Source organism: Garra rufa, chromosome 3 (genome assembly GCF_049309525.1).
Source record: "Garra rufa chromosome 3, GarRuf1.0, whole genome shotgun sequence".
Lineage (NCBI taxonomy): Eukaryota > Metazoa > Chordata > Actinopteri > Cypriniformes > Cyprinidae > Garra > Garra rufa.
In genome coordinates, this window is record NC_133363.1 from 43,682,260 (window position 1) to 43,702,590 (window position 20,331).

General features: G+C 35.9%; 1 protein-coding gene across 1 annotated transcript in view; it reads left to right on the forward strand.

Moving 5' to 3' along the window:
- The window catches only part of vps13c (vacuolar protein sorting 13 homolog C), a 77,148-nt gene that overhangs the window by 13,536 nt on the left and 43,281 nt on the right, over positions 1-20,331 (forward strand). The window contains 27 exon segments of the mRNA XM_073836622.1: positions 1,095-1,204; positions 1,308-1,367; positions 1,493-1,552; positions 1,660-1,740; positions 4,485-4,542; positions 5,144-5,271; positions 5,368-5,474; positions 5,569-5,740; positions 6,024-6,086; positions 6,169-6,304; positions 6,829-6,923; positions 9,621-9,763; positions 9,881-10,073; positions 10,572-10,686; positions 10,796-10,932; positions 11,289-11,421; positions 11,509-11,626; positions 11,697-11,832; positions 13,978-14,059; positions 14,156-14,256; positions 14,476-14,629; positions 14,734-14,813; positions 14,927-14,983; positions 16,232-16,379; positions 16,689-16,805; positions 16,903-17,006; positions 17,083-17,250. Of these exon segments, the coding sequence (XP_073692723.1) occupies positions 1,095-1,204; positions 1,308-1,367; positions 1,493-1,552; positions 1,660-1,740; positions 4,485-4,542; positions 5,144-5,271; positions 5,368-5,474; positions 5,569-5,740; positions 6,024-6,086; positions 6,169-6,304; positions 6,829-6,923; positions 9,621-9,763; positions 9,881-10,073; positions 10,572-10,686; positions 10,796-10,932; positions 11,289-11,421; positions 11,509-11,626; positions 11,697-11,832; positions 13,978-14,059; positions 14,156-14,256; positions 14,476-14,629; positions 14,734-14,813; positions 14,927-14,983; positions 16,232-16,379; positions 16,689-16,805; positions 16,903-17,006; positions 17,083-17,250 (3,056 nt within the window).

The window sequence follows — 20,331 nt, forward strand, 5'->3', positions numbered from 1 at the left end:
TGCCAAAAATCATTAGGATTTTAAGTAAATATCATATTTTGTAAATGTCCTACTATAAATATATCTTTAATTTTAAATTTTGGATTAGTAATGTGCATTGCATTGACAACTTTAAAACCAATTTTCTCAGTATTTAAATTCTCTTGCACCTTCAAATTCCAGATTTTCAAATAGTTGTATCTCGACCAAATATTGTCATATCTTAACAAACCATACATTAGTGGAAAGCTTATTTATTCAGTTCTCAATTTTAGAAAATTAACCCTTATGACTGGTTTTGTGGTCCAGGGTGACATATAATGTATTATTCACAACATGAATAATTATAATGCATTATATCCTTTAACAACCCTTTATAATGCATTATACATAAATGATTTAGGTAAAGTGTTACTAAAATAATTTCATAATATCAATTTAAATATTTGTACATCCCTACATTAATTCCCATGTTCATTCATGTATCAACCCACCCATCCATCCATTCGTCCATACATTTAGATATCTATCCTTAACCGCTGTGTGTGTTTGCTTTGTGCTGCATCTGATGGACGTCAGGCTCTCAGGCTGGAGAGTTTGTGTTTAATCTGGAGAGTTATGTGTATAAGAATCCACCACAGGGTATGTATAGACCCATTCCTATAGCAGGCTAGTCAAACTCCCATCTCAAAGAGACTTTTTCTTTTTTTAGAGTGTGTATTGAGGGTGTATATGTGTAGACAATGCTTTGGTGCAGTTTCATGTTTGTTTAATCCAAGTGCGTGTGTTTACTGCTGCACTATGGTTCTTTTCTACCTCACCAACTTTTCTCTCTCTCCCAATGCTGCGCTCTATAAGACAAAGGACGTAAGCTTAAAAAGCGTAAAAAACCCTTTAGGAGATCTAAAAAGTATGAGCATAAAGCAGGTGGGTGGCCCAGGGTGACTGATCGACTGTGATCGTGGCACATATGAGCAAATGTTTTTTTAATAGCCTCATTCTGTTTGTTGGATTAAATATGTTTGCATATGTTTTAGATTGTTTAAGGCATTAGAATGACAAGCAATGGAGTTGAGATCAACCCTTTGTGTTTACTAAATTATTTTTAATTTCAGAGAAGCCCCAGGAAGAAAAGAAGGACACGTTTGCTGAGAAACTGGCTACGCAAGTTATCAAAAACCTCCAGGTCAAAATCACCAGCATTCACATCAGATATGAGGATGATGTAAGTGTTTCCTCTTCAAACATTTCCCCACTTCAGTGATGTGTATTTTTGAATGCATACCTTGCATATTAATGGAGATTTTCGTTTTCCATCTGTGCTTCAGGTGTCAGATCCACAAAGACCTCTTGCTATGGGCATGACTCTTTCAGAACTCAGTCTACAGGTGCTCTCTCAAAACACATTCATATAAATGTCACAAATGAGTGCAATTGCTATTTATATGAAATGAGCAGTTCTTGTTTGCACATTGTGGTCTTTCAGTACATTGTCAGTTTTTCTCTCTTATAGACAGCAGATGAGAACTGGAAGACTTGCATTCTGAATGAAGCAGCTAAGATCATCTACAAGGTAAACCACCAGAATATATATCTTATTTTCTATACTAATAAAAAGATCTCACAGCACAGCTGTGGTTTTGTGTCTAACGTGTGTCTGTATTTATCCTCTACCATAAGCTGGGCCGTCTGGAGTGTTTTTGTGCCTATTGGAACGTGAACAGCCCAATCTTCTACAGAGATTCCTGGGAGGAAATAGTGGTAATGTGCCTTTTTTCTTTGACAGCCAGACTATCATCGTTTACTCACCCTCATGTTGTTTCAAACCAGTAAGACTTTTGTTCATTTTCGACACAAATGAAGCAGTTTTTAATAAAAGATTTTTGTGCATCTGTTTGGGGTCCATTACACCAAAAATTTGATGCTGTGTAAAGACATTATATAAGCAATTATAGGAATCAGGTGGTTTAATACAAGTCTTTTGAAGAGACACAATCACATTATATGATTAACAGGTTTCATTTAGGCTTTTATTCACATATAAACATTCATCAATGCTATGCATACATTCAGCACATATAAGAGCACATCAAATATGGTACAGAAAATCACCAACACTGGCTTAATGCACAATAATCAATGAGATTTGTTCTTATGTGTCACTCAAGCATATTTGAGCTTTGCAAGAACCAATGAGGTTCCATATTTCCATATTTTATTATATTTGATGTGTGCTGATCAGTGTTTATATGTAAAACTAAAATATCATTTTGAAGATGAATGCGTGTGAGTTTGAAACAACATGAGGGTTATTAATTGATGACAGAATTTTCATTTTTGTATGATGCTTTAATTTAGAAGACTCACAAGAAGGAAGCATAAATTGCATTTTTCATCCCGTTATGCCCCAAAGATGCAAGGAGACAACCTACCTGCTTCTATTTGTGTGTGAACGTGTACAGACAAAGTGTGGGAAGATCTGATGGTGCTTATAGACAACCAGTACAAAATGTTCTTTAGTCAGTGAAGGTGTATTTAGAAAAGCTTGCAATTGAAAATATTTAGCAGTAGTTACATTGCAACTACTGTAGGTTTCTAACATAATACATAATAAAACAGATAATAAAAGTTGATAATAAGAGATAAGACACAAGTTCAGATGTGTTTAATATTTATAGCTTGATCACTATTCATTTATGATCATATCAGGAGCTGATATAATTTATTGGAAACGGCTATTCTGAAAGTCTTTGATCTTGTTGACGTAAAATGCAGCAGCTGAAAGCTGTAATGGTTAATCTGTCAGTCGGTTTAAAGAATCTTAAGCTGAAGGCATCTGGCTAAAACATTTGACTTTCAAAGCTTGTGACATCCAAGTAAGGCGCTAATGGTTGAGTTTGCTTGGCTCCTAGCAGTTTTTATCTTTTAATCTCTCTTTCACACTTTTAATCTCTCTCTATATCTGTTAATCTTTCTTGGGCTCTTAAAGGAGCAAAAAAACCTTGCTCTCAGTGGTTTTTGCAGTCAGCTCAACACACACTGCTTCAGCCAGATAACACTGACATAACTAACTCTGTTCTGCACATGCTGTCTATCTACTGTATCTGTGCAGGCCTGAATGTGTTGCCCAACCACTATTAACTGCTACTTTTTAAAATAAACATCCAAACTTTGATCCTGGTCAATCTTTTATATCTTAAACAAATCTTCTTTGAAGGTTTTCACTTAGGGAGTCAGGCTTTTATATAAACCAAATAAATAAATAGTATTTATGGTTGAGCAGTGTGTAGAAGAATATCTGCATCTGGACATGAAACTGGCCTAAGTACACACTGAAATAATATTATGCTGCACAGAGACTAGATCTTAGCTGGCCACCTCGTTATGTAAGAATGACTTTTTTAGTGACATAAAAATACCATTTCTTTCTATGCAGCGAGACCACGTTAAAAGTTTTATCCTTGAACAGGGTTTCTGCGGGTCCTTAAACTTTAAAAAGCCTTAAATGTAGTTGTTTCAAATTTAAAGGGATAGTTCACCCGAAAATGCAAATTTGATGTTTATCTGCTTACCCCCAGGGCATGCAAGATGTAGGTGACTTTGTTTCTTCAGCAGAACACAAATGAAGATTTTTAATTGCAGTCTGTCAGTCATATAATGGCAGTCAATGGTTACCAAATCTTAAGAGTAAAAAACATACACAGACAAAACCAAATTAAACCCTGCAGCTCGTGATGATATATTGAGGTCTTGATACATAATGATTGGTCTGTGCAAGAAACTGAACAGTATTTATATCATTATTTACCTCTGATCCGACGAAACGTTCGGCTGAATGGAGTGCGTTCACAACAGAGGCGTGCACAGTTAGTGGGAAAACGCTATATTTTTGCCGTTCCAAAAGCGCCACCTTCTGGCAGAGAATGAATCAGCATTTTCAATAAGCTTGTCTGTAGTTTTTTTTAAAGGCCAATGTGCAAATCAACCCATGTTTTTACATTACAAACATGCATTTACAAGCTGTAAATGTGAAGTGGTGGATTGACAAGAAAGTAATGCATTATAAAAAAATAATAATAATTAAGACAATAAAATATATTTGTTATTTAATGTAATATTTAATTGCTAATAATTGTTTACATTTATATAATAATTGATACTTTGACATTTTATTTGTGTAGGTCTTAAAAAGTCTTAAGTGTGCTTAAAATCCTGCAGATATCCTGTTGAAATAGATTCAGGAAATGTATATGTTTTATTCATTAAATTGCTTTTGTAGCAAATTTGTGACTAGCACAATATCTATTCGAAGCTCATTGGAATCATCCTAGATAACATGAGTATCACAGTACATTAAAACAAAAGGGAACTTGCTGATATTCAAATGTAGAAATAAATTTTTTCAGTTCAACTTTTTTTTGCAATGAAAAAAGGAAATGAGAAGGAAAAGAGGAGTCTCAGATATTTGGACTTTACTGTATGTATTTTGTCTTTTATGTTTTCAGGACAAGCTAAAAGCAGGAATCAGCACAAAAAATGAGGAACTGCAAGGCTATCAATACAGTATGTATTGGATATGTATTATCCATAAAAAGATCATGGCTGTATTTTTTATTATCTGGCCTGGAGCTGTTTAGTACGTTTTGGTGTCATGCTTAACTGAAGAGGTGCTGATAGAATAGACATAAAAATAAAATCAACATGGATGTTTAAAGCCTTAGGAGAAGTAAATATTAATTTGTGAATAGTAAAAAAATAATAATGATATGTCATCTTTGGCTGTTGCAAACCCTATTGTTTTTTCATGCTTGTGTTGGATGTGTGTTTGTGTACCTGCAACAGCTTCATTTTCATGTGCTATTTACACAAGCTATGTGTTCTCAAATGGCACACATGACACACCTTCTTATAGCAAACAAACTCCTATAATCACAATGTGTGCTACTACAATGTGTTTCTACTACATTCCCATATTTACATGTACTAGTCAAACCACTATTATCAGTGCCAGTTCAGTTACATTTAACATGCATATGAATGCACTGAGCTTTTGTCAGTTAGACATAATGAAATGATTTTAATGGTTAAAGAATTTGACCAACTTAGGGTTACCATTATAAATCATAGCACCCATTATGCTGAACTCATTTGTTTCTTCATACAGTTTTCAAACCCATATTTGCCTCTGCAAGAATGTGCATCAACCCTAATGCTGAAGTTGAGTTGAAATCACCTAAAGCAAAACTACACCTTGAGGTTCAGAACATCGCAATTGAGATGACCAAGCCTCAGGTATAACAATATGGCCACCATCATGGTCTTAAGCATAGTTAAGCATAAACCACTATTCAAAAGTTTGTGGTTAGTAAGATTTTTGGACATTTCTAGTACCTGTCTATGGTGGATTTGCTGGAGTCTATAGACTACATGGTGAAGAACAGCCCCTACAGAAAGTTTAGGCCTGATGTTCCAGTCCACAAAAACGCCAGGCAATGGTAAGTGCATTATGTCTTCATATAGTATGATAATGTTTCATATGGTATTTTTTTGGACGTTGGTGTTTCTAACATGGCCCCTTGGATTGCTCAGGTGGAAATATGGCATTAACAGTATACTGGAAGTGCATATCAGGCGCTTTAACCAGATGTGGGACTGGAACAACATCAAGAAGCACAGGCATGCACTTAAGGCTTACAAAGCTGCATACAAATTCAAACTCACACAGGGTAAAGTTCGAGAAGACACAGAGAAGCAGATCCAGGTATTAACTATAAATGAATAGTTTATCTAGATAACATCAATGCATTTAAATATATTAGGTTTTGCACGACTTTGCACAATAAACAAACCAAATGCTAAGAAACTCTGAAATTCCGGTTCAGTTGTCAGTTTAAATTTTCATACAAATTGTTATGCTGATAAACAATTTATGATGCTGTTACATATTTTAAAAATCATTTTTAGTTTTCTTTTAAATTAATTTAAAAACATGTTTTTTTTTTGTTTTTTTTGATTTTACATTTATTTTATTGTGTTTCTCTCAGGAGCTGGAGAAAGTTCTGGATGTGTTCAACATTGTATTGGCCCGACAGCAGGTTCAGGTGGAGGTATGATGACATGTATTAACACAAAAACTGGTATTTTTATATTTTAAATCCAGTCTAGTAAGTTCACTTTCTCTCTGCACAGGTGGTTCGGTCAGGACAGAAGCTTGTTGCTAAAAAGGCTGCCACTCAGAAACAAAGTGGAGGAGGCTTCTTCAGCAGCTTTTTTGGCAAGAAAGAAGGGAAGAAGAAAGAGGAAGAGGAGGATAAAGAGCCTGAGAGTGAGTGTTTTATCTCTAATATATTTGATAGGCAGTAAATAAATTGACTTTTTAATATACATCAATGTTTACATACATGTACACTAGAGTGCGGATCGGGCCGCATTTTTCTGTCCGAGCCCGGCCCGCGTCCGACAGAGCAGTGACCGAGCCCGACCCGAACCCGACAGGCATTAAGATATTTATGTCCGAGCCCGATCCCAGCCCGACACAGTTAAAATCTTTTTTTTTTTTTTTTTTCATACTAATGACACATGCACTTTTTTGTGTGGAAAGCCCGCTTTTATTAAGCAACTGTAGGAAGGCATTCGGAAATGTCAACACATGAGCGCATCAGTGCACACGGGGCAAAAAGCGTTGTTATAACACAGGCGCACTATCGCGCTGATGTAACCGAGCCCGACCCGAACCCGAGCATCCTTTCTAAATATCTGTCCGAACCCGGCCCGGCCCGTCGGGTTCCGTCGGGTACCGTCGGGCTCGGCTCGGGTATCCATCCTCTAATGTACACTATGTGCTAACAGGTATTGATTCCATCATGACTCCTGAAGAGAAAACGAAACTCTACACAGCCATTGGCTACAGTGGAAGCTCTCATAACCTTGCCTTACCAAAACACGTGAGTGGAAAATATAGAACTACTGTAAAGTTTAAACGCCTATGTCATCCAAGATGTTCATGTCTTCCTTTCTTCAGTCACAAAGAAATGGGTTTTTGAGGAAAACTTGCCAACGGTTTGAAGGTCTAAATTGCAGTTTCAGTGCAGCTTCAAAAGGCCTTACCTGGTGAAATGATCAGTAATTTTCTTAAAAAATGAAAATGTAAATATTTTTTAACCACAAATGCTCATCATGCACTAGCTCTGTAATGCACATCTTCATGTATTACATAATTATGTTGGAAAGTCACACACAGTTAGTACTTCGTCATTTTCAGGGATGGGCAGTATTTTAGATACATGTATTTAAAATACGTATTTGAAATACAAAATACTATTTTGTATTTTGTATTTTAAAGCCTTTGGGAAAAATATAATGTAATTTGTATTTAAATACATTTAAGATGAGTATTTTGTATTTTCAAAATACATAAAATACTTTGTGCCAATCAACCTCTTTATCAGGGTGCTGATTTAGTTCAGACACACCCCTCCCCCAACCTTATCACTCATGCAGCAGAGTCAGCATTGGATCAGCGACTTTTCTCAGTTTTCTGCATTAAGTTAAGGGTGTCATCATGATCAATTCCTTGTTGATTAAAGTTAAAATGGTGCATCATTCAGATTTGCCTTCAGTAAACATGAAAGAATAAAAAAGCACCGACACCTGTATGAGAAAAATAGATGTTAGATGCCTGTTAGCCAATCAGTTTTGATAGTTTTTTTTTTAAAGGAGAACTCCGGTGTGATTTTGACCTAAAGTGTATTGAATCATGATACCGAGTGTGAACGTACCTTGCATATCTCATCTCGGTTTGTGTCCTGCAGTCCGAAATCTGGGGTCAGTTAGCCGATGCTCACAACAGGTTGTCAATGAGGGTGAATCGGGCATCGGAGAAGCCATGTAAATAAATCACTGTTTTACGCCATTTATGAGGCACAAAGTAGCTCCACACTTCATTGGTAGACTTCCAAGGGCCCTGACATTTAAAACGAGACATTGAGAACTCAGAAAAAGCACCGGTAGTTTATTTACAAGAAGATTTATACAGACATTTTCCACCAGAAACAGACCGGTCGCCGCCATCTTGAATTTAGTCACGATAAGTCGAGTGTCGAGCACAAAGGAAACTACAACCTGATAAGTTGATAACCTGATAAATTCCTTGGTGCTCGACACTCGACTTATCGTGACTAAATTCAATGCCCTATTGACTCTCATTGACAACCTGTTGTGAGCATCGGCCGAGATGAGATGAGATATGCAAGGTACGTTCACACTCGGTATCATGATTCAATACACTTTAGGTCAAAATCACACCGGAGTTCTCCTTTAATCTATCAACTAGCTAGTCAAAAAACATTACTGCATGTTAGGGCTGGCTGATATGACAGAACTTTATATATCTTAGGCAGCGATGATGTAAAGTGTGAATCTATTAAACTTTTCAAAATCGTTCACATTTAGTTTTGCATTCAGAATATGTCCAAATATATTTCAGCCTAAAGGGATAGTTCACCCAAAAATGAAAATTTGATGTTTATCTGCTTACGCCAGGGCATCCAAGATGTAGGTGACTTTGTTTCCTCAGCAGAACACAAACCAAGATTTTTGGTTTGCTCATGCTCAGGACAGTTGGACGTGGCGGTGTATCAAAGGTAAAAAATGATATAAATACTGTTCAGTTTCTCGCAAAAACCAATCGTTTCGTGTCTTAGGACATTAATGTATCGTCACGAGCCGCAGGGTGTCATTTGGATTTGTCTGTGCATGTTTTTTGGCTGACAGACTGCATCGGTTTTTGTTAAAAATCTTGGTTTGTGTTCTGCTGAGGAAACAAAGTCACCTACATCTTGGATGCCGTGGGGGTAAGCAGATAAACATCAAATTTTCATTTTTGGGTGAACTATGCCTTAATAGGGATGCCTGCACTTGATGGCCAATTTCACATGTATTTTGTGTATTTTAAAAATACAAAATACTGTATTTGTATTTAAATACATTTTTTACACAGTATTTTGTATTTGTATTTAAATACATTTTTCCACTCAGTATTTTGTATTTTTATTTTAAATACATTTCTATGTATTTATGCCCATCTCTGGTCATTTTCTCCTCCAACTCCAAAATCAGCCCACATTGTTTTTGTAAAGGGTGTTTGACTTTCTCGCACATTTGATTTGTAAACAGTGGGTCGGTACTTCTGCTTACTTGAGGTGTGGCCTTTCTAACATGATTACGTAATGCGTGAGGTCGGGCTGGTCCCAGATGAGTATTTGTTGTCAAAAAGTACATATTTTTATTGTTTAAAATAAAACCAATCGCTTCGCTAGACAAGACTCTTATTCCTCTTCTGGGATTGTGTAGAGCCTTTTGAAGCTTCACTGAAACTTCAGTTTAGACCTTTAAACCGTTTGCCACCATTGAAGTCCACTATATGAAGAAAAATCATGCAATGTTTTCCTCAAAAAATTTAATTTCTTTGTGACTGAAGAAAGAAAGACATGAACATCTTGGATGACATGGGAGTGAAAAAACTATCAGGATATTTTTTTTCTGGAACTTCTTTCGTGAACTTCTCTTTTTAAGCATATCCTCCTTATCCTGGACATACACTGCATACTGATATCTTTATGTGTATTTGTGCATATGTGCAGTATGTAGCTGTGATCGTCAACTTTAAACTGTTGAGCACCTCAGTAACATTCAGAGAGGAGCCTGGTGTTCCAGAGATCCTCAAAGTGCAAATGATTGACCTCAGTACATCCATCTCACAGAGACCAGGAGCACAGGCCATCAGGTATGTACAGTATTACACATACATACAGAGAAACCTTTAGCATTGGCCAACAAATATATATATAGGGCCATATGTAGAGTATATGCTTCAGTTGTGGGTAATGTGTTTGTTGTATAGGGTGGAGGCTAAGCTGGAGCACTGGTACGTGACTGGTCTGCAGCAGCAGGGGGAGGTGCCATCGCTGATAGCGTCAGTTGGAGGCTCGGACTCCTCTCTGCTCAGCGTGCTCTTTGAGCTCAATCCAGAGGACAGCCCCGCTGACCAGCTTCTCAGAGTCCACTCACAGCCTGTAGAGATCATCTATGACGCCGTAAGAGAGACACAAACACACTGTAGTTCTCCCTTTAAAAAGAACAACCCGGTTTTTGGTACTCACATGCATGTGACAGCTGCTTTTCTGTGTGCACTCAGAAAACCCTGTATCAGAAGTTTAAACTAATATGGTTTAAAACGCACAATTTCAGCGCAATAGACATAATCAAAACCAAACAGATGTTTTTTGGTAGAGTATCTGATGTACAAGCTGTAAAGGCACAGCTCTATTCTGAAAATGGGGGCACGAAATAGCAGCTCATCTGCATTTAAAGAGTGTTTCTGCTTCTCAAAATAGGCATTTTCAAAATAATGTAATAGATGATCTGTGGGGTATTTTGAGCTGAAATTTCACAGACACATTCTGGGGACACCTGAATATTACATATTGTAAAAAGGGATGTAATAGGTCTCCTTTAATATGTAAATGTTTAGACATTTAGAGTAAAAATTACTCCAAAATATTTAATGCACTGTTTGTTTGTCTGATTTGTAGCTGACTGTCATCAGCATCACAGAATTCTTTAAGACAGGAAAGGGAGTTGATCTGGAGGTCATCACCTCAGCCACACTCAGCAAACTTGAGGAGATCAAAGAGAAGACAGCCAGTGGTAACCCACTTCTCATTTCCCTTCATTTTCACAGAGATATGGTCACATTGAAAAAGCGTATGTCAGTAGTCATCTGTAACACTTTCTCTTTGTCTTTATCTGAACCCAGGCTTGTCTCACATTATTGAAACGCGTAAGGTGCTGGACTTGAGGATTGATCTAAAACCCTCCTACCTGCTGCTGCCCAAGTCTGGATTCTATGATGGCAAATCAGACCTCATGATCGTTGATTTTGGTTACCTGCAGGTGAGGGAGTAAAAACATATTTGTGACACTGACAACAAAACCAGTCATAAGGGTACTTTTTTTTAATTTATACATAATAAATAAGTTTTCTGTTGTTTGGTTTGTCAGGATAGGACAATATTTGGCCGAGATACAACTATTTGAAAATCTGAGGGTGCAAAACAATGAAAATATTGAGAAAATTATGTCCAAAATGGCGTTCTTAGCAATGCATATTACTAATCAATACGATGTATTGTTGGCTAATGCTGCAAATATACCTGTGCAGCTTATGACTGGTTTTGTGGTCCAGGGTTACATGAGAGAACTGTTTCTGTCCGTGATTTTTGACTGTAAATATATGTGTGCCTGTGTAGTTGAACAGCATAGATCAGGGCAGCCATCAGCAGGTATCTGCCAGTTTCTCATCACTGGAGGAAATCATGGATCGAGCATATGAAAGATATTCCTTGGAGCTCCGCAGTGTCCAAATACTCTACAGCAAATCAGGTAAAGACAATGCAACAGAGGGAAGAAACTAAACTGCCTACCCAAATGGCTTTATTCACCCCTATATAACAATGGTTCTTTTTGAAGGAGAGAAATGGAAAGATGCTCGTCTTGAAGGCTTCACCCATCAGCACATCCTGCAGCCAATGGACTTTACACTTCAACTCGCTAAATGTATGGTGGACAAAGATTCCCGTATGCCCAGGTTAGCGCTCTGTCTCTTTGGCATCTCTTTCTTAATCTTCCTACATGCACTAAAGTCTGTTCATTTCCAGGTTCAAAGTATCAGGGGAGCTGCCCTTACTTCATGTGAAGATTTCTGATCAGAAGATCCAGGGTGTCCTGGAGCTGGTGAACAGTATTCCTCTCCCTCAGACTACCTCAACCCCCCCTAGCACTCCCACAGAAAAGGTCAGAAAACACAAAGAAACTCTTCAAATGAAAAAACACAGTCTCTCTGTATTGGCTGATGTGCTGCTTCCTCTCACACTTAATAAGTCATGACTCATGAATGCTAGTTTCCTAGTAGGACGCCACAGGTATTTGATGCTGTAGTTGTTGTTGTTTTTTTGAACACCATGAATATTTCAAACCTGTAAAACTATTTGCAGTGTACCTATTGATTTCTTAGTCATGTGCTAAATCTGAAGTGCCGCTTGCTTTTATATTTAGTTCCTGAAGTTGCTCTGTGAGCGTGACAGAGCAGCGTCAGTCTCCACAGATTACACAACTCAGGAAAGACATTATTCACAATCAACATCACTGTCTCTCTACCCAATGAGCCCTGTGTTGTATCTTATTAGTGAACTTGCTGCCTCAGCAAGCAAGAAAAAGCCCTTACTAGTTTACTTTGCAAAGCAAATGTTAAAGGATGTTCTAGATATCATATTCTAGAACATTTAAATAAATAAATACACTACCAGTCAAAAGTTTTTGAACAGGAAGATTTTTAATGTTTTTTAAAGAAGTCTCTAATGCTCACCAAGCCTGCTTTTATTTGATCCAAAGTAAAGCAAAAGCAGTACAATTTTGAAATATTTTACTATTTAAAATAACTGTTTTTTTCAGGTTTCTTTGATGAATATTATTAACATTGTTAATGTCTTTATCATGACTTTTGATCAATTTAAAGCATCCTTGCTAAATAAAAGTATTCATTTGTATAATTTATTTTTGAATGGTATAGTGTATAATATTACAAAAGCTTTTTATTTCAGATAAATGCTGATCTTTGAATCTTTCTGTACATTAAAGAATCCTGATAAAAATTTACTCAACTGTTTTAAATATAAATAATAATAATAATAATGATAATAATAATATTTCTTGAACAGCAAATCAGCATATTAGAATGATCTCTAAACGGTCATGTGACACTGAAGACTGGAGTAACGATGCTGAAAATTTAGCTTTGATCACAGAAATAAATTACATTTTAAAATATATTCAAATAGAAAACAGTTATTTCAAATTGTAAGAAATATTTCAAATTTGTACAGTTTTTGCTGTACTTTGGATCAAATAAATGCAGGCTTGGAGAGCAGAAAAAAACATTAAAAATCTTACTGTTCAAAAACTTTTGACTGGTAGAGTATCTACATAAAAAATCTACACTACCATTTAAAACTTTGTGGTTTTAAGAAATGGTTGTTTTATTAATACTTTTATTCAGCAAGGCTGCATTACATTAAAAAAATGATTGTAAAGACATTTAGAATGTTACAAAAAATATCTAAAATTTTAAATAAAATAAATTTTAAATGTGTTGTTCTAAATGTTGTTCCGGACCTTTGAACTTTCTATTTCTATTAAGACTCCTCAAAAATGTGTATATATCTCAGTTTCCATAAAAAAATGAACATTGCTAATAATAAGAAATGTTTCTTGGCACCACATCAGAATGATTATCAGAGTATTCTGATTATTAGATTATGATTATTAGAATGATTTCTGAATGATCATGTGACACTGAGAACTGGAGTAATGGCTGCTGAAAATTCCACTTTACCATCACAGAAATAAATTAAATTTCAAAAGATATTAAAATAGAAAACACTTTTTGTAATAATTGTAATAATATTTGAACATTTTTACAGTTTTTACTTCTCTCTTTTTTTTTTACACAGATTTGCATAGCATAATAAATGTCTTTCAAAAATGTTAAAGCATATTTTAAAATTTGTACATTTTCTGGAAAACGATGAAAAGGAAATTATTAAAAGTATTTTTTAATTTTATTTTAAAAACACTTTCTCCCTAAAATACGTTTTTCTTACAAAATTGTTACCTGTTGACTACAATGTGTAATGCTTACTGAAGTGCAACCAATAGTTCTAACTAATAAGACTGTAATATAATCGGCTTCCACTAACACATTTTTTCATGTTTAAATCAATTACACAGATTTTCTTTGTTTCCTCAATATTGTCACAAAACATTTAATGTTGGTTAGTGAGAGCTTTCTGCACATGTACAGGAAGTAAGCAGAGTGAGAAAATTACATTTAGTTGACTTATAATTTCCTGTTGTTTGTATAATGATGATATTCTTCTGAAGGTGTTGGGGATGCCGCTGTCTGATGCCAGGCCAAAGGTCCTGGGTTTAGACCCCACAGTTCTGTCCTATACTGTTGAGTCAGGTCAGAATTCATCTAGATGCTTGCACTTACTTCCAGATAAAAAAAATCTTAAATGCCACAGAAGTCTCACTGTTTATGTTGTGTATGTGTTTTCAGACACTGATGAAGACATCAGTGAAAAGTCTGCAGATGAAGACTCTCTCAGATCAACCTTAGAGGAACTGACCGAAGTGCAGTTTCAGTTTGAAGTCAAAGCGGTACTTTTTTTGTTCTTCTTCATCACTTCTTCATTCACACCATGACACAGCCATTTGTCATCAGTGGGTGCAAGAGCCCCACATTTAATGAAAAAAATAATTTAGCATTCATCAATTGATGACAATTATTTTGTGTATGATTCCTGTTCATGTTTGTGTTGACCATTGTCTGTTTTAGTGTGAAGTGATGTATATGTGTCTATATATATGTGTGTGTAGGTGTTGTTGGAGCTTACGAGGCAGTCCGCTCAGGAGGATGTCATATTGGCTCTCAATGTGTCTCAACTGGGTGCGGAAGGCAAGATACGAACCTTCGATCTCACCGTGACATCTTACCTGCGCAAAATAAGCCTGGACTACTGCGAGATAAAAGGTACACGCGCGCACTCAAAGTGGGATCAAGCTTTTGTTGTTTGAAGTGCTTCATGTTGGTTCAGAGATGCCGTTGCTCTCATTCTTGTGTGTTATGTGTTTCAGATGCGCAAAATAAGCCACTTCATCTAATTACCTCTTCAGACAAGCATGGCTCTGATCTATTGAAAGTGGAGTACATCAAAGTAAACATGAACATTTTGCTTATCAAACACTCTATAAAGGACTCTCTTAAACAGGTTGTCTTAGCTGAGTGGTTTAATTACAGCTGGTCTGCTTGCCTTTTTGTGTCCTTTAGGCAGACGTGAATGGACCCAGCTTCCACACCTTTAATAATACAGAACAGACACTGAAGGTATGTAAAAGTTTACAGTTCCAAATAACTTAATCCCAGCATTTATAGTTAAGGTCAAAAGTGTACATACACCTTGCAGCATCTGCAAAATGTTAATTATTTTACCAAAATAAGAGGGATCATACAAATGCATGTTTTTTGTTTTGTATTCAGTACTGACCTGAATGCGATATTTCATATAAAAGATGTTTACATATAGTCCACAAGAGAAAATAATAGTTGAATTTATAAAAATGACCCCGTTCAAAAGTTTCCATACACTTGATTCTTAATACTGTGTTGTTACCTGAATGATCCACAAAAATACTTCAGGTCCCAGAAATTCTTTGGTTTTTCAGCATTTTGTGTTTGAACCCCTTCCAACAATGACTGAATGATTTTGTGATCCTTCTTTTCACACTGAGGACAACTTTTGAACAGAATGAAGATACTTACAATTTTCCCAGAAGTCAAAATAAGTTAAATTTACCCTGATCTTCAAATTCAAAAAGTTTAATGCATCTGGTTTTCTTCTAGACTAGAGTATCAGCATTATCTGTAATAGTTTGCATATGAGTCCCTCAGTTGTCCTCAGTGTGAAAAGATGGATCTCAAAATCATACAGTCATTGCTGGAAAGGGTTCAAATAAACAAAAATGCTGAAAAAACAAAGAATGTGTGCGACCTGAAGGATTTTTCTGAAGAACAACGGACAGTTTAACTGTTCAGGACAAACAAGGGACTCATGACCAACTATCAATAAACAAAAAAAATCATTCAGGTAACAACACCGTATTAAGAATCAGGTGTATGTAAACTTTTAAACGGGGTCATTTTTATAAATTCAACTATTTTCAACTATATTTTCTCTGATGGACTATATGTAAATGTGTTTTATGTGAAATATCTTATTCAGGACAGTACTAAATAAAAAATAATATGTATTTTGTATGATCCCTCCTATTTTGGTCAAATAATTAACATGTTGCAGATTCTGCAAGGTGTATGTAAACTTTTGACTTCAACTGTATTTATTCATTTAATTATTCTACTTATTTTCGGAAATAGAAAAATGTCATATTATTAGTAAAATAATTGTAAAAAAAAATAGGAGAAATTTTTATTATTTAGCTATATTTTATATATATTTTTAATGTTATTTACTTTTATGTTTAGAAACGGTAATTAAAATTGTTTCATTTGAAAAAACATTTTATTGAAAGGTTTTATCAGAAATCAAAAAAGTTATTAATTTACTTCATTTCACAGGTGGAATTTTCCTCAGTGGACTTCCTGCTGCACACTAAAGCTTTGCTGTCTACCATCAATTACATGAATTCAGCAATACCACAAGATCTCACGGCTTCAAAAGACAGAGAAACCAAGAGACGAGCTGAGAGAGCAGCAGGGAAGACAGGTGTGAATAACATACACATTTTATGTTGAAAATGTGTGAAAACAAATGTGTTTTCATTGCTGTCAAATTACTAGGTAGAATATTGCTCATGCATCCATGTTGTCTCTGTCTCTGCTTTGTAGGTTTTTTCTTGGGTAACTAGTGTTTTTTTCTTGACCTTTGCTCTGGTCTTGACATGCCATGTACTAACAGGGTCTAAAGCAACATCTGTTTTGCTTGTGCTAAAGCATGTTGCAGACAATACTGTTTTTGGATTGCCACATTATGTGTTGTTTCAGTGTTTTAACTGGAGTGTCTATGTTTTGTTAGTGTCTAAGGGTTCAAAGGACTCTGGCGTTGTGAACTTTAAGCTGTCCGCCGTACTCGGCTCTTTCAGAGTGGCTGTTTGCGATGACAGAAGCAACATTGCTGACATCCGAGTTCAAGGTACTGTCTGTCCTTCAAAGTCAGCATATCTTAAAATAATCACACTGAATTATATATTGATTTTCGGCAAGTAAACCAAACATTTCATTTATGTCAGGCATTGACGCGTCTGTGGTGGTCCAAGCCAAAGAAACAGATGTTTTTGCCCGTCTGCGTGACATTGTGGTTCTTGATGTGGACCCTAAGACTATCCATAAGAAGGTAAGAGATCAGCCATATTGTTTTGGCATGTTTGCAAATGGCAAGTTTTTGTGCTCAAGGCCTGTTTTTGTGACAGGCGGTGTCAATCGTTGGAGAAGAGGTGTTTAGCTTCAAGTTGACCTTGTACACCGGTGCCACTGAAGGTGAAGGCTACACTGACACCTCCAAAGTGGATGGGAAAGTTATCCTCAGACTTGGCTGTATCCAGATCGTCTACCTACACAAGTTCCTTATGTCTTTATTGGTAAGAATTGATGTAAATCCACTTACCTTTCATGTCGTATCTGTACTCATAGCCTGTCTGTATTACTCAAGTCATCTAAAAGTTAAACCAATAGATAAAAGTCACGTATTGGAAATTGCTAAACAAACAACCAACATGGACAGAGTTTTAAAAAACAGTACTTCTCAGTGTCTGTATTTTTGTTTGTGTTTTGTCTGGATGTATATGTCTCTCCCCCTCTTTTTTTCTTTTCTTTTTTTTGTCCGGCATCTTCCCCCACTCATAGTTTTGGTTAACTGTGTCTTCCTCTTTTCAGGACTCTTTTAGCTATCAATACCCCTCTGCTGATGAGGTACAGGCTTGGGCATGCAGCATTAAAGTCGTTTGCTTTGCAGCTTATCTTTAAATGCACCTCTGCACACACTGAAATATGTTTTCACCCCATTAAACTCTACTGGATTTGTTGCAGTTAAACCTTTAATTTTCCAGCAATATGGAAACATTAATTCAGGTTAACAACATTCACAGCAATGTTTTTGAATGCCCTTGGTTTATTTCTAGTGCAGTGGTTCTTAACCAGGTTTCCAGTACGCACTAGGGGCCTTTGCAAACGTCTAATATTTATTTAAAAAGAAAATTAATTTAAAAATAGTATTGCAATTAATACAAGAAAAACTTACATTTTTGTATACGTGTAAAAATAAAAAGCTTAATTTAAAATATGCAAAAAATAACTTTTTACAAGACAGTACATATATTTTATATAATTACATAAATATTTTACTATCATAAAATCCAATCTAATTCAAAATGATAAAAAAATAAAAGGGATGGTTCACCCAATTAAAGAAATTCTATCATTAATTACTCACCCTCATGTCGTTCCAAACTCTGTAAGGCTTTCGTTCATATTTGGTACACAAAGATAAAAATATTTTGCTGAAATCTGAGAGCTTTCTGATCCTGCATAGACAGCAACACAACTACCACTTTCAAGGCCCAGAAAGGAAGTGAGGACATCATTAAAATAGTCCATGCGACATGAGTGGTTCAACCTTAATTTTATGAAGCTACGAGAATACTTTTTGTACACACAAAAAAAAAAAAAAACTTTGGTTACACCACTGATGTCACATGGAATATTTTAACAATGTCCTTACCTCCTTTGTGGGCCTTGAAAGTGGTAGTCTATGCTGTCTATGCAGGGTCAGAAAACTTGGATTTCATCAAAATATATCTTAATTTGTGTTTCAAAGATGAACAAAGGTCTTGCGGGTTTGGAACTACATGAGGGTGGGTAATCAATGACAGAATTTTGTGCCTTTAGAGGATAACTATTGCCAAAATGCAACCTGGGCAGTTTTTTTCACTGTAAACGAGACAAACTTATATCTAAAAGCATAATTACGACAAACGAGCCGTTTTTGAGATTGAGCGTGATTTCGTTTTGTGGTCAATGGCCGGTGAATGGGAGTACTAGGGCATAACTTTGGGCGCATCAAAATCGACATTTTTACAACACTAAGAAGGCTCGACACACCATGACACTTTGCTCGAAGTATCGGCTGGGTCTCTACACATGAACTCGAGCATTGAGAACATTGTTTGTGTACACAGAGTTTACTAAAAAGAAAGTTTTTGAACAACTCACTTTCACTGTTTGAGTTTCCGCTCGCGGCCATCTTGCCAGTCAAGAGGTTTCAATCTCTGAATGCGAGGATGGATGGAAGGCACGGCTAATTCATTGTTTTGTCGCAAGTGAAAAACAATATTAACCTTCTAGTTGTAAAAAAGCCTCATAAAAGCCTAATATTTCGTCCTATGGAGTCCATTCATTCGCATTCGGAGATTGAAATCTCTTGACTGGCAAGACGGCTGCGAGCGGAAACTCAAACAGTGAAAGTGAGTTGTTCAAAACCTTTCTTTTTAGTAAACTCTGTGTACACAAACAATGCACGAGTTCATGTGTAGAGACCCAGGCGATACTTCGAGCAAAGTTTCATGGTGTGTCGAGCCTTCTTAGTGTTGTAAAAATGTCGATTTTGATGCGCTCAAATGTATGCCCCTAGTACTCCCATTCACCGGCCATTGACCACAAAACTAAATCACGCTCAATCTCAAAAACGGCTCGTTTGTAATTATGCTTTTAGATATAAGTTTGTCTCGTTTACAGTAAAAAAAAAAAAAAAAACAGCCCAGGTTGCATTTTGGCAATAGTTATCCTTTAATATATTGTGTTGGACAATAGGGAGGAGGGTTGAGAACCACTGTTCTAGTGGTAGGTTAATACTAATAATTAATACTGGTGAAAAAAAAAAAATTTATAAAGAAAGAAAAATATTAATATATATTCTGAAAAGTCTTAAAGTTTACGGTCACTAATATTGTCAATAATATTTCAATATTGCTTACATTACGTTAATATGCACCACTGACATATAATAACCTCTTTTAAAATGGGTATGACATTTTAGTTATGCTTTTCCTATCAAATCAGGTAGTTTAGTGAACCACAAGAAAGACTTTTAAATGATCGTACCCATTCCCATACTCATTATTTAGTATACCATTGCATTTTAGAATTTCTGACAATTTCTGACAGAATTATGTAGATCCCATTCAAGTGTTCTTTTATTTTTCAGTACAAGGTCAGAAATCTTGAGTCAGTGTTGCTAAACTTTTTGCTGTAGCTAATGTTGCAGAAATTACATACTGCAGCTTTAATGCTGTTTTCTCTTAGATGGATGTTTTGAGGATATTAGCATTCACGTCTTATCTTTAACAGTGAGATATTACAGTTCTAACTGTGAGGTATTGTTAAAGAACTGGACTTTAGATTATGCAAATTCACCCTATGGTGTTATTAACGAATGCACTAAGACACAAATTTGTTTAAATGACTTGATTGTGAATGCGTGGATTTGCATGTGTGCTTGTGTCTCATATTACATATTGAAGTAGAAAGCACAGAAATTTGAGATTTGGAATTTCGCACGATATTGATGCCTTGGTTTTACTGGTTCTAACTTTCATACTCTACATGCTTAATAGAAACAGCTCACTTGCTATACCCAGACAATATAATCATCAACTTTCCTAATT